We start from the raw sequence: 12,853 nt of genomic DNA, 5'->3' as shown, positions 1-12,853 counted from the left end.
GTCACCATCAGTAACAAAATAATCAAAAGACCAAAACCTTCTGTCATACCCATGCAGCCACTTACTGCCCCTGAACACCTCATTTCTTGCTAACAGTATGTGGCTGACACTTTTATTATTGATACTAGAGCTAGTAAAGGATTTATATCTAAGTTGTGTTCTGCAAGGCTAACAACAGTAAGAAGTAGGGGTGAAGGCAAATTATGGCAGAAGCTGACAGATACATGTCTAACAGCAAAAGTCTGCTGCCCACATTGAAATGTGTTTCAATTTTAGCTGGTAGTTAAAGTATAGGCTCATCTTAAAGATGAAAAAAAAACAACAAAAAAAAAAGAACAACTAGATATCTGAGATTTAATACTGATATATTGTGCAGCCATCACTTGATGACTACACAAACACACAGAGCAGATACAAAATAGCTATTGCTTCAAAAATACAATGTCATCTGAAGTGCACTGCATCATGATTATTTTACAGTGAGTTTGCTAAGGTGGGCTTCAAAACATGTTTTACTTCATCTTTTCCCTTCTATCCTTAATACTTACAGAGAAAAAACTACTATTCTTATTTAATCATTTCCTTTCCATTTCTCGGCCAAATTTTGTTCTTATAATCACATTTTTGAGTCATCCCTGAAACAGGAGGACGAGTAAGGAAAAAACATATTTTTCTTCCCTATATATTTTTGTTCCGGGTAGATAATGCTAAAGATAGAACACTGCTGTTTGACTCAAAATCACTATAAGGACACTTTATACACACTTCCTTTTACAGCTCAAGAGAATCAAAAGGAAGTCAAGTACAATAGAAAAAATATAATATTAAGTATCTGAAGTTGAATTTTGAGGATAAAGAAAAAGTAATAACTGATTTCCTTATCAGAATTAAATTGTCCCCGCTCTAGTCTAAAAGCTTTTGTATCTTTATACCATATTTTAAACTCATGCTTGCACAGTGAGGTTGCCCTCGAATGCCATGGTAGGAGGCTGCAACTTTCCTCCTAACTCTCTTGCTGCAGAACGCTTACAATTCCATACATTAATACTGTAGCAAATAAATTAACATGCATTATTAACCTTTTCAAATGTGAGATTCAGCTATATCATCCTTCAGTTACTCTGCTTCTACAGCTTCTTGTACTTGTAAAGTCAATATTTAAATATTTGTATCAACTTTTAAACAGGTCTTCTACAGGTGTTTTAAAAAGCAAGATTGTTTGCATCATAATTGAAGGCACCTACAAAGCACCACTGTAAACATTTTCCACACCAAGAAACAGGAGTTTCTTCAGGGCTTGTAAGCTCTTTGCAATCTGGAGCCATATGCCATTTCAGTACTGCTTCAAGTCCTTGCTTGTTAGACCCTTTTTAATTTTGAATTGATGCCAAAGTCAGACATCATAGCAGAGGTTTCCCATTTAAAAGCTTAGCCTTTTTTTCAAAATACCTACATACACTTTGCAGTATTAGCACAGCTTTATGCTAATATACAACAAAACCTGAAAAGTAATTCTATTTTCTTCAGTTTTACCATGCCCTCTTCTGCCCCCTCGCACTCAGCTCAAAGCCCATTCAAAGCTAGTGGTTATGGACTGGGCCATACATTTCATGAAGAGGAGGTACAACCCTGGAGCGCAATAAGGAGCCCTGCAACTTTAAAATATGAAGAACACATTTTCTGGACTGCCCAGTAAAAATCTAATGGCACCTTAGAAAGGACAACAGACAAGGCACACTTAGAAACGTATCACTGGAAATTAAAATAAATAAATAAGTAAAAGATACTGACAATACGTACTTTTGACAAAGCTGACTGAACAGCACTTTGGGAGAAAGAGGACCTTTTCCAGCCTCCCTCATGCTGTGAAGGAACAAGAACATCGCTGAAGTCAAAGGTCCCGGGCTGGAGAGGTTTACCACCAAAGGATCCTTCAAAGCAAAGGTAAACCGCACATCAGATTTCAAAGTTAATGACACAGAAGACTTATCTGAAGTTAGTATGTTTATGACAAAGAACAATGTAACTTTCAGTCTTAAGAGTGTTTTGGGGTTGGTTTTTTTTAAATGTTGATGTCACCAACATGACCGAAATAGTTGAAGAGAAAGCTCATTATTTAAGTAGTAATAGTTGGAAAACCAAACAATTCTTGTTGAGAAAATTGGTTTGTTACCAATAGTTTTGGGAACAGGCATGTCAATGAGCCAGTCTGACTCTCACCAAAACAGACTACCTCCTGTACTGGCTGCTTTACTCTTACTCCCATGTGCACTGAAATTCAGCTGGAGAGACATCGCGGGCGACCTCCTCCGTGGGCCAGCGCAAGACGGAGCTCAGCAGCACTCTGTCTACTCCGCCTCGGGAAAGGGGTGGCCGGCTTCTCGGACCTGAGCGCCGCACATCGGAATTTCCACACGTCCGACAGCCACAGAAACGCGCCCTGTTCCTCCGGGAACCGGGCGCCGGGCCGGCAGCAGCGGCGGTTCCCAGCAGGAGCCGACAGCAGAGCCCGCAGGTCCGCGGCGGCAGCGGGGGACAGGCGCAGGGCGCAGCCCGCACAGCCCCTCCTGGTGTGAGGTTCGCCCCAGCCAGCGGGCCCCGGGGCTGGAAGGAGCGGGCCAGCAGCCACCCGAGCCCGTCTTAGAGCAGGAGACGCTCCTGCACTGCTTACCGTGCCACGCGTGTCCCAGCGACCTCAGATCGCCGGCCCTCCCTAACGCGCTCCCGCGTTCATACAAGACCACAGCGCTTCCTACTAGCTGGCCCGACTCTCACAAAAACAGACTACAACTGCCGGACAAACAATTAGAGAGGCTGCCTCGTCCAGAAAGCAGATCCACGCAAAACATAAGCGCTGTGGATACACACAAATATAGAGCATTTGCATTATAAAATAATGCACTATCGAAAGGTGGAAAAATGCCCTTTACCAACCAGGAAGCTGGGAGTTTCTACATTACTATTAGTTAGACTACTGCAGCCCTCTAATTCTGTGTTGACATACAAAGACCAGAAAACACAGGCTTTGCTCCGAAGATCTTATTTACATTGTAAGCATTGTCATTAAACAAAAAAAATCAATCTTTCAACCTTATGGCTGTGCAAGTTTCACATCAAGCATAAGCCAACGTACCGCTGGCTTTCTAAGCCTCCGGGCACAAACAAGCTCCAGACCTCCGTTGTGGCTCAGGATAACTTAGTGAAACATGTTGCTGCCCAGAACTGCCACTGAAGGAAATATAGACAGCAATGCAGTAAATTTCACACTGTTCTTGCCTGGAGAAGCTATGAACATCACCAACAGCAACATACAGAAATCTTCATCATTTCAGAAGTATCTGAAACAGAATCCCACCCCTCAACCCTCACTACCACCAGAAAGCTCCCAGTGAACAGCAGAAAAAGAAAGAAAAGAATAAAAAATCATCTCTAAACTGCTTTCTTTAGCTAACAGAGAGAAAGGGGTATTATCTTCATTGCCAACAACATATTATGAAAACCCAGGTCTCTAAGACATGACCAGGAACAGCAGCATATTCTTTTAATAATAACCACAGGAGTCTCTTTCCCATATGCCTGTAATGAGCTTGAGGACAAGAAATTTGGTCCTCACTGAAATTTTGCTTCTCTCAGTTTAATCCTCTGGCCCATGAAGCACATAATAAATTTTACAACCCTTATCAATGAAGGTCTGGGACAGACTGGAACAAAGTATTTCATGAACACTTTCTAGAGCCAAATATACTATTTCCTGTATCATACATTCATACTGAAGAAATGAAATGGGAAACAAAAATAAGCCAGCCACTTTCTTAAGGTCAGGCATCATTTGCTACTTCAGTGTCACAAAATTTGAAAGGAAGTGATTATTCCTCCTCCTCCAGGGCTGAATAATTAGTTTCGTAAAAGGAGTGAGTTCACAGATATAATAAACCAGCTAAACAATTAAAAGGCAAAAGAAACAGGAGAGTAAGAGTATGTCTTTAACGGAGATGTGATTTCCCATCCTCCAGCTTCTTCCCACATTTCCCCAAATTTGTATTTCTCACTGCATACTTACCAATTGGGAGTCTGAAGTATGACAGATTTTTAACTTTGTTCCTTTCTCCTTCATCTCATACACCAGTTCATTTAGTACGTGAGTCTGTGCCAAGTTCTTAAAGAAAAGAGAAATAAACCCAAGAAACACACGCTGATCTTTCAAGTATACATTTTCCTTTAGTTACAAATTCTAGCTTCAGGGATAGACAAAACGAGACTTATTTCAAAATGTACAACTGAAGTTTAAATCAGACCACTGGAAAAAGCAGGTGTCATCCTCACAAGAGCCAAGATCATTGATCTCAGACTGTTTCTACAATTGTATCTAGTTCTGTTTCTGTAATTCCAAAATAGTTTCCTAGTAATAACTTTGTTATTTTTGTTGAACAACAAGATTGGAGTGGGGTTGTTTTGTTTTGTTTTTTTTATGGTGCAGACATTAGTATCAGTAATCATTTGTTTCTTTTAAACTCTGCAGTCTCCCTCATTGTGCCCCAAGAAGCACAAAGGCTTTGGCACACTAAAAAGCATTCTCTCTCTGAATTTAAGAGAGAAACCAACTCAACATATCTCAGCTTTGTTTTTTATTTTTGGTTAACTTTGACTGCAGATCACTTAGGTTTCTACAATGCCCTAAGTATGGACAGAGAACAATTTGCAGTTATTCTACTCCTTACAAATTTACTATTTGTTTGCTGAGTTTTGTAATCACCACCATAAACACAAGGTAGAGTGCCAGTTCAGAACACCTTTGTAGCAGTTTTCTCTCATTTGTTCACTCCTGTCTCCAGACATAAAAATGTCTCTGCTCAACTGACAAGCAATAGGGTGGTCCAATATAAAACCTGCTAAGGCTGCTGCTTTTTTTGAGGATGTTGGTTTAGTTGTACACTCAACAACAATAAAAGTTTATTAGTATAGTTCATTCCTCTTATTCTGGACAGAAAAAAAATCCATAATCACTAAAAGTACTTTTATAACTGCATCCATTATAGGTGTTTAAAATGATCACAATGCACAGTGCAGACATTCACATTATGCATAAAGTACCACTTTTCACACCCACCAGTATGGTAAATGCTGTGCATTACTCACGACTGCCTAATGCTGAACTACAAATAAAACCATATGCTAGAGTACAACCCACACACATATGCAGTGTGTAAAACACTTGACATTTTCATATGTCTCATTACTGTGAAAAATGCTACTGATCCAGGAATTCTTTTCTGTTATAACAGGAAATATTGCTTGGATAGCAAGGAGTAAAAAGAATTTGAAAAGGGCCTTCAGAAAGCAGAATGAAGACTGGTAGCAGTCATAACCTTTTCTGAAGTCCACAGTTTATACAGATTAAGTATTTCTGAAAGCTATTAAGGGAAAGCTGTATGATCTTTCCATCTTACCTGCATGACAGCATTAAAAAAGCACGTATTTCCTAAATTATTTATTCCTTTAACTGGAACGGATGCACCATTACCAGAACTTTTTCCTTTCAATATTTCACTTGTTTCACTGTTTTCTTCACGGAGTCGTATGATTTTTGATGAACCTATAATTAAATTATAGATTAATATTACTATGTAATTGCATAGTTTAATCAATTCAGTCCTTCCATGGCTCACATTTATCATTTTTAACATATGCGGAAAGACACCTTGATGGTATTCTAAGCTGCTTTACGTATCTTTAAAAAAAAAAAGAGACATCAGCAGTTTAACCCCGGGGAAAAAAAAAATTCTCCCCAACAACTACATATATCCAACAAAACCTTCCACAATAATCATACTGTCCCATAAGACTGTAACTTCTTCATTACCCAAGCAATAAATAAAGTAAAACGGTCTTTGTTAGTTTATTAACAATTGGCAGTTAAGATGTACGTTCATTAGACACACTAGAAACACCACACAAAGGCTGCTTTTTGGTGCATTTGAAGAGGTACCAAAAGTTACCACCTGAATGCTGCAAGTCTTTATGGTGGTCTGTTTGAATTGCCTTGTACAACTCGGTCAACAGACGAATCGGAGTTATCAGTTTCCCCCAACGCTACATTTGCTCCTCGACTCACCTCCCTTCGTCACAGCCTGAGGAATTGCTAACACAACCCAAATACACACAATGCTAGTGTTTTAATTTCAAACAACAAAAATTTTATAAAACTGCAATGGAATATGCTACCAGTATAACATCCACATATTTCCCTATTTCCTTTGTTATTTAAATAGATGAGGGGCAGCAAAGTTAGACAGTCATTAACTTGTAGCCTAGAGGTAATGGAAAGACTTGAGATAACAGTATTTAGCCTCGAATTCTACTAGCAACTTTCATATTGTCATGGTTGCAGGACTAAATATGAACATTACTGACATCTGCAGTGTCTTAAATATTGATTAACAATGCATGTCAATGTAAACGAGTTATGGACTTAATAGATGCCAAGAACTGTGATGCTGCAATCTCTGTCTTGACATATGAATTCATATATTTGTCCTAATGAGTTTCACATTGAAGTCTCATTAAAGTGTTCTTGAGAAATAACTAACAGACCTATTTACGTTAATGAAATGCTCATGCCAAAAGGTTCTTTTATGTACACTCTAGGTAGCTTCTTGCTTAGAAGATGAAAAAATATAATTAAATAAAAAAAGAGTCATTAAAATATCTATTGTATCTGGCAACAAGCTTGTGACGCAGTCTGTCTGCACCCTATAGTGCCATCAAGGCATAATTATTTTTCCAAATTATATCGGAGTTTGTCAAAATGCAGTTAGAGTTGCTTTGCTGTTTAAAAACATTTTAAATGTTCTTGGTCATACTGCTTACACAGCTTTAAAATACTCTCCACTCGTGTGGAAAATTAAGACAGTACAAGGGCAAAGAAAGAGACCAAGTTCTCCTTGAAAAAGCAGACAAAGTGTTTTTGAACGCAACGAATGACAAACAGCTTGGGAGCTGCTCACACCCTGAAACAGTCACTGTTTTATGGGCTACATGCAGCAACACCTTTTAATTGACATGCTTACAAGGGGCACGCTACAGTGTCTGAGACTCATCCACCCACGCAGAGCTCCAACAGAATTGTAGCAGGAGAATGGGAACTCCAAGTGTCTGCAACTGGAAGGCACTGCTCACTTTCAGAAAGTTAGTAATGTAAGTGGAGACTTCTTCCCCTCAGAAAAGTGTGCCATACAGAGCAGTGCTGGGGAGAAGAGATAGTTAAAAAGAAAAAAAAAAGAGAAAAAAAAAAAGCCAAAATTGTGTAAATAATTTGTGTATTAGTATACCACAGTTGTTGCATTTATCCATCGGCATTCAAAAACATCTGGGACAGCATCTTAAAGTAAACAATGTTCACAAGGCCATCTGGACAAAACTGCAGGCAAAAATTAAAGCATAAGCATATGGAAAAGCAGATTTTTCTCTTCCCTTTAGCAGTACAGGATGACAAATGTCAAACCTAGATCTGTCCACGCTTCACTGTGCTATGCTTTGCAGCACCACCTGGCTCTCCTTGCACAGCCACCAAATATGGACAGCACTGCCACAGCGGACCATATCTGCAGGGCAAACTCGATAAAAGCATTTCACTTCATGGTTAAATGGCAGCTTCACACAAGTAGCAAGGTTCCATTTGCTGAACCTTACATATAAATTATTTAAGGGAGGGAAAACAAAGCCGAAGCATCCAGCTTTGCGATAAGAGCTGGATGAATATGCAATTATAAAACACAATAAATGAGAACCAGACATCCAATTGCCACAAAGCTGGATAATTAGTATAGGGATCAGAAGAAGCAGTAGTAAATTAAGAAAAGGCCTCCATGTTGTTACTGAAGCCTAGGAACCTCCTTTCATTCAGAAGGTTTTAATTACCGCCTCTTGATTTTTTAATAATTTTACAAACAAAATCCATGTGACATTCTACTAGGTTTCTCGTATCTCTGAAAAAGTCTTGACAGAAAAGTGTTGCTTTGCCATTCCAAACAGATATTTTTAAGGACACGTACAGAGCCAGAGGATGGACAGCAGTTTTTAATTTAACTCTGCTCAGTGTCCCCAGCTCAGTGACAAATGACAGACAGGCCTGAAGCTGAATGTTTAGTTGACATGTGAAGAGTTGGTCAGTCTTAATAGAAGATGCTGGTAATGACTGTGATAGCTAATACTTCTACAGATTGGGGCTGGAGGGTCCTTCTGCAAGATTAACCCAAGGCTACAAGCATGTTATTAATCAAAAGGCTAATATGTAATTTTTTAAAGTGAATTTGCACTGAACTGTTTCATGGACTCTTGCCAACTCAATCTTGCAAGCCTGTAATGTTTTAACAGGCATGCTTTTGGATATGAAAAGTGACTTTTAAGCCAGCACAGACACAACAAGGGCCCCAGCGGAAGGATTCCATCGAAATGGCTGTCATCTGCTGCTGCCCACAAGGGCCTTCAGCTCCTGGCCAAACAGGAGAAAAGAAGTAGTCCCAGCCATCCGTCCGCACGCAGTGATACCTGTTATAAAGGACCTCGTTAATGTTAAAAAGAGCAAGGTGGGTGAAAGGCACAAAAGTAATTAAATTCATAGATTGACTTCTGTCCGTAGTTCACTATTGCATCTTTTAGAAGGGTTCACATGGTGACCCTCAACTTCTCTGCCCTTCTCGGGCACCGTGGACATCAGCCCCAGGCAGGCCTGTCCCTCCACAGCGGGGACCGCGGATCCGACCGGGACTGTTTCGGGGCTCAGGCATTCAGACTGCGCCTCTCCGTCAGACTCCTTCCGCAGTTTTGTTGTAGAGGCGGCCTTTCTAATCCAGTCACGTAGGGAAAACTCTCACCCCGGCTGTGCCTCGATCACCGCCCCCCCGACTCCCTGGACAAAGCGCATCGGGCTGCAGGGATGCCCTGCCGGAGCACTCACTCCAGAGGCCAAGACCCGTTGCCCAGCTCTCCGACCGACTCGTCACACCCCACCGACCACCTCGTGCTCGGCAAAGCTTCCCCACGTCACCCTGCTCTCCCCCGTGCCAGCAAAGCCCCTGCCCACCAGACCCACGGGAAAGAGGACAGCGGTCAGAGACGGCTCCTCTGCTACAGCTCTTGCCTGCAGTGCACGCTTTCCTTGCCACTCTTTTCTTCAGCTTTGTTTTACCTACTTCTGCTCACCTGCAGTCTTGTCTCGTAAGCTCTCCGGAGGCAGGGGACATCGTTTTGTCCCACAGCTGCACAGCACCGGCCTCACGGGCGCGCGACGGAGATTCCTAACCCAACGTTAACACAGGCAATGATTCACTCCGTGAATCAGAGCAAGTCACCGGACCAGGTGTGCAAAGGCACACGGTGCTGACACATCCACTTGCAAAAGACGTTCAGAAATCTTATTGCAGGTTCCCTATCAATTTGTTTTGCCAGTATTTCAACATTCGCAGCGCACATGGACTTCTGTGCCGCCCTTGCTGAAACTGAGCTGTGCCTCGGGCTGCAGATGGTATGCAAGCAAAAAGATAAATGACATCCAATTTTTCTTTCAGCCAAGGGAGTAAGCATTTTTGCTCATCTTTTCAATGCAACTTTTTTTTTTTTTTTTTAATTAAAAATGAGGGTTGCAGGAATGTGCACTTTTATTCCAAGGTCAAGCCTTTTCTATTGAATACAACTCTGGTACTTCAGCTGAAGGTCTTCACAGTAAAAGCAAGGTTAATAGATTGCCTTTCTTTTACCAAGTTCTCATCATACTGTATTATGAAATGCTACTAAAATGTCTGGCACTCCTTTTTTATTTAAAAAACTGGAATTTTTTTTTCCAACGCTGTACAACAATGAGAATCTAACCCTTAGAAAAACAGCACGGTTCTTTTCTGAAATGGTCACTAGCTTTACATTTCAAAGCCCAGTTTCTCTTGCAGCATTACAATCCTACCAAATTAAAGATTACAAACTGCAATTTTATTTCTCTGATTCTGCCAGAACGTTATAAACTAAAAAACACATCTGTACAGTGTGAAAGAGCTAGCTATTCAAGCACCAGTTTTGATCCTATACTCTCAGATGACTTGTGCTACACCTCACAAGTAAGTAAGTACGTGGACAGGAAAGGGAAGAATCCGTGGATAAAAATGACAGAATATCTAAAAAATTTTTTGCCAATGATTCAGTTTTCATTTCTTTGCAACATGTATAATTAACAGCAGCCCTTAACAAGTAAGTAAACTTGAAAGAAAATTTATGACCGACAACAGAAATGTCTTTTTGCTGAAGTGTATCTCAGATTTAGGGAATCAACATATTCTGCTTTATTCTGCTAGTTAATTTTATTTTTAAGTAGATAGAATGGACTTATATGACTTCAAGCTCCAAACTACATGTAGTGAAAATCAGTTATGAAAGAATGCAATTATTTTTTTCAGTGCAATCCTTTGACAACTGCTAATATCAACAGACAAATGCAAATCTGAAAAGTTATTCATCGTACTATTTGTTTTTCCAAACAAGTTAACACCTATTACCTGTAATGTAAAATTATATCTTTTTTAATCTTTGTTTTACATCATTTATATCCATTAAAATAGAAACCAAGTTTCTAACTTTCACCTATTGGCAAATCTGGGCAGCTGAACTTACTAGCAAAATCTCATTCCTCTGCTTGACCTTCCCAACAATAAATTTAACTAAAAAATTTAAGAATAAATATTCTTCCTTCCCATTCTATTGCCACACAAACCAATTTAATTAACTGCTCTATAAAAAAATTGAGTATGCAATCTTACGTCTCCACCGACGTCTAATTTGGCTTTTGTAAAGGAAAATACGCGTAATATTCACTTTTAAGACTGCAAAACAATTTATTTTCTCCAGCAAATGAGCAGACATGCAGATCGCAATGTCTCAGCATGGTTTCTGTGTACTACATGTGCATTATGTCCATGTGAAGCTCACAAGTGTGCCACACGGACAATACTGCACCTGCCTTTCTGTGAAAATCATCATGGCCTGCTAACCTTTTCCACAAAACAAATTTCTGGGTGGTATACCCTAGAAAGCAATCTTGCTTTATTCTTCCATCTTGTGCCCAACATGACCTCTTAACCAAACAGACTCCTCTAAAAAAAAAAAAAAAAAAAGGAAAAAGAAAACAAAACAAAAAAAAAGCAGGCATTGCTGGGTACAACAAACCATAGGATCAGATGCGAAAATCACACAGCTGCAAGCATTCTTTTGGGAACCCAGCACTGGGATTTATCTCAATCGCTTAATGTAATTACAAAAGTCAGTCATGTAGTAGTAATGTAATTTGCACATTTTTACAGCTGAAGTGAAGTTGAATCTTTATGAGAGGCCGAGTGAAAAGCAGGGATCCTGCTGCCACACTATTCCACCACATTAGTACCAAATGACAAGCATTTTGCTTTTGTTTATTTTCCAAGATGCATTAATTAGGAAATCTATATAACCCTCCCTTACATGTTTAAGCTGATTATTCTATCTTTAAATGACTCCTGCACTTTTAAGAACCAAAAAAAACCTAGCAGCCCTCATCTGTTACTTATATCCACGTTCATACTGCATTTCTGCAGAAATTTCTATACAATGCTATTTGAATTTTAATGATGCACCATGCCAACCAGTTTTTACAACAGAAAGAAATCTAGACATAAGATGAATTGTTGTTACAGTGCCACATTCTGATATGAAATTTAAGTGTCTTCACTTTGGCTCCTTTTTTAGGAAGAAACAGAAAAGCAATGGGAAAAAAGCAGAAGATTGATTTTTAAGTGAGAAATTTGAACTATTAATTGTCAGTTTTACACTACTTGTTTCTCACGAGTTATTTTTCATTTATATAAGATTAGTTTATGTTTTTAATGCCTGAATATACAACATTTAAAAAACTAAGCCAACTAATAATTTAAAGGATGACAGTTACACTGAAAATACCACTGTAATATGAAATAAAATGCTACACATAAAAAAACCAAAAGATAAGTTATCAGTAGTAGAGTTAATTTTCACTGTTATACTTAGTGTCCTTTGTGTTCTGGACAACAGCATGAACTACATTTCAATTTCAGTTTTTATTTTTAAAAAATCCTTAAAGGCAGTCTAATTTAAAGAAAAGAAAAAAATCTTACTTAAGTTACATTTCTTTAGGGGAAGTACCAACTGTGTCAGCCCAAGTATTTGACATAAAACAGAAAAGGCATTGCTGTCACAGTTATCAAAGTGAAACAAGAACGCCAACTCCGGATGGGAATTCCCTCTCACGCATACCACTTTTTTATCAATACACAGCTTTTTCCCAACCTCTTCCAGTGAGGAACATGGCCCAGAGCAACAGATCATGCCAGGCAAACAGGGTTTCCCTCTTTTCCTTGCCACTCAAGAAAACCCAACAAATCATCCTGGGGCCAACATTCCCAGAGCTCTCAAGAAGGGGATCCAAACTACTCAGCACAGCCATACTTTGGCACGTGGAGAGGCTCGCAGACTTCCACCTTTACAACATTCCTGGAAGTGTACACACATGCTTTTTGCGTGAATACAAGCTCGCACTTGAGCCTCAGCCCTTTCCAGCATGGAGCAGGAGACACGACTGCCCTGCAGGAGCAACCTCCGCATGCGGAGACCTCTTGCTGCCGAGGCGGCTTGCGCATGTCTTGCAAGGCTTGCACATGACTTCGGATATTTTGAAGTTTCACAAATTAAGAATCTAAACCATGAAGCACAGAGATGTATCACTCAGAAAGTCTTATCCAGCAGTACAAAACCAGAATGAAATTGTTTCCATTAAATTAACTGCAACAAACACTACAGCATTTTC

General features: G+C 39.7%; 1 protein-coding gene across 10 annotated transcripts in view; it reads right to left on the bottom strand.

Annotated features, from left to right (window-relative positions):
* The window catches only part of USP45 (ubiquitin specific peptidase 45), a 58,472-nt gene that overhangs the window by 28,098 nt on the left and 17,521 nt on the right, over positions 1-12,853 (bottom strand). For 9 of the 10 annotated variants that reach the window (XR_005931943.1, XM_041121961.1, XM_041121960.1 and 6 more), the window contains exons 6-8: positions 5,448-5,593; positions 4,061-4,156; positions 1,801-1,931 (exon numbers count right to left, since the gene is read on the bottom strand). Coding sequence is in view for 8 of the 10 variants with exons in the window: in XM_041121961.1 (XP_040977895.1) it covers positions 1,801-1,931; positions 4,061-4,156; positions 5,448-5,593 (373 nt within the window). In the remaining 2 variants the exon portion in view is untranslated. Of the gene's footprint in view, positions 1-1,800; positions 1,932-4,060; positions 4,157-5,447; positions 5,594-12,853 lie in introns of those variants that run through there. The other variant, XM_030001094.2, reaches the window with a different exon arrangement.

This window comes from Aquila chrysaetos, chromosome 2, assembly GCF_900496995.4.
Source record: "Aquila chrysaetos chrysaetos chromosome 2, bAquChr1.4, whole genome shotgun sequence".
Classification (NCBI taxonomy): domain Eukaryota; kingdom Metazoa; phylum Chordata; class Aves; order Accipitriformes; family Accipitridae; genus Aquila; species Aquila chrysaetos.
Note: the sequence above shows the minus strand (reverse complement) of the source record. Positions and strands in the feature narration are given on the sequence as shown.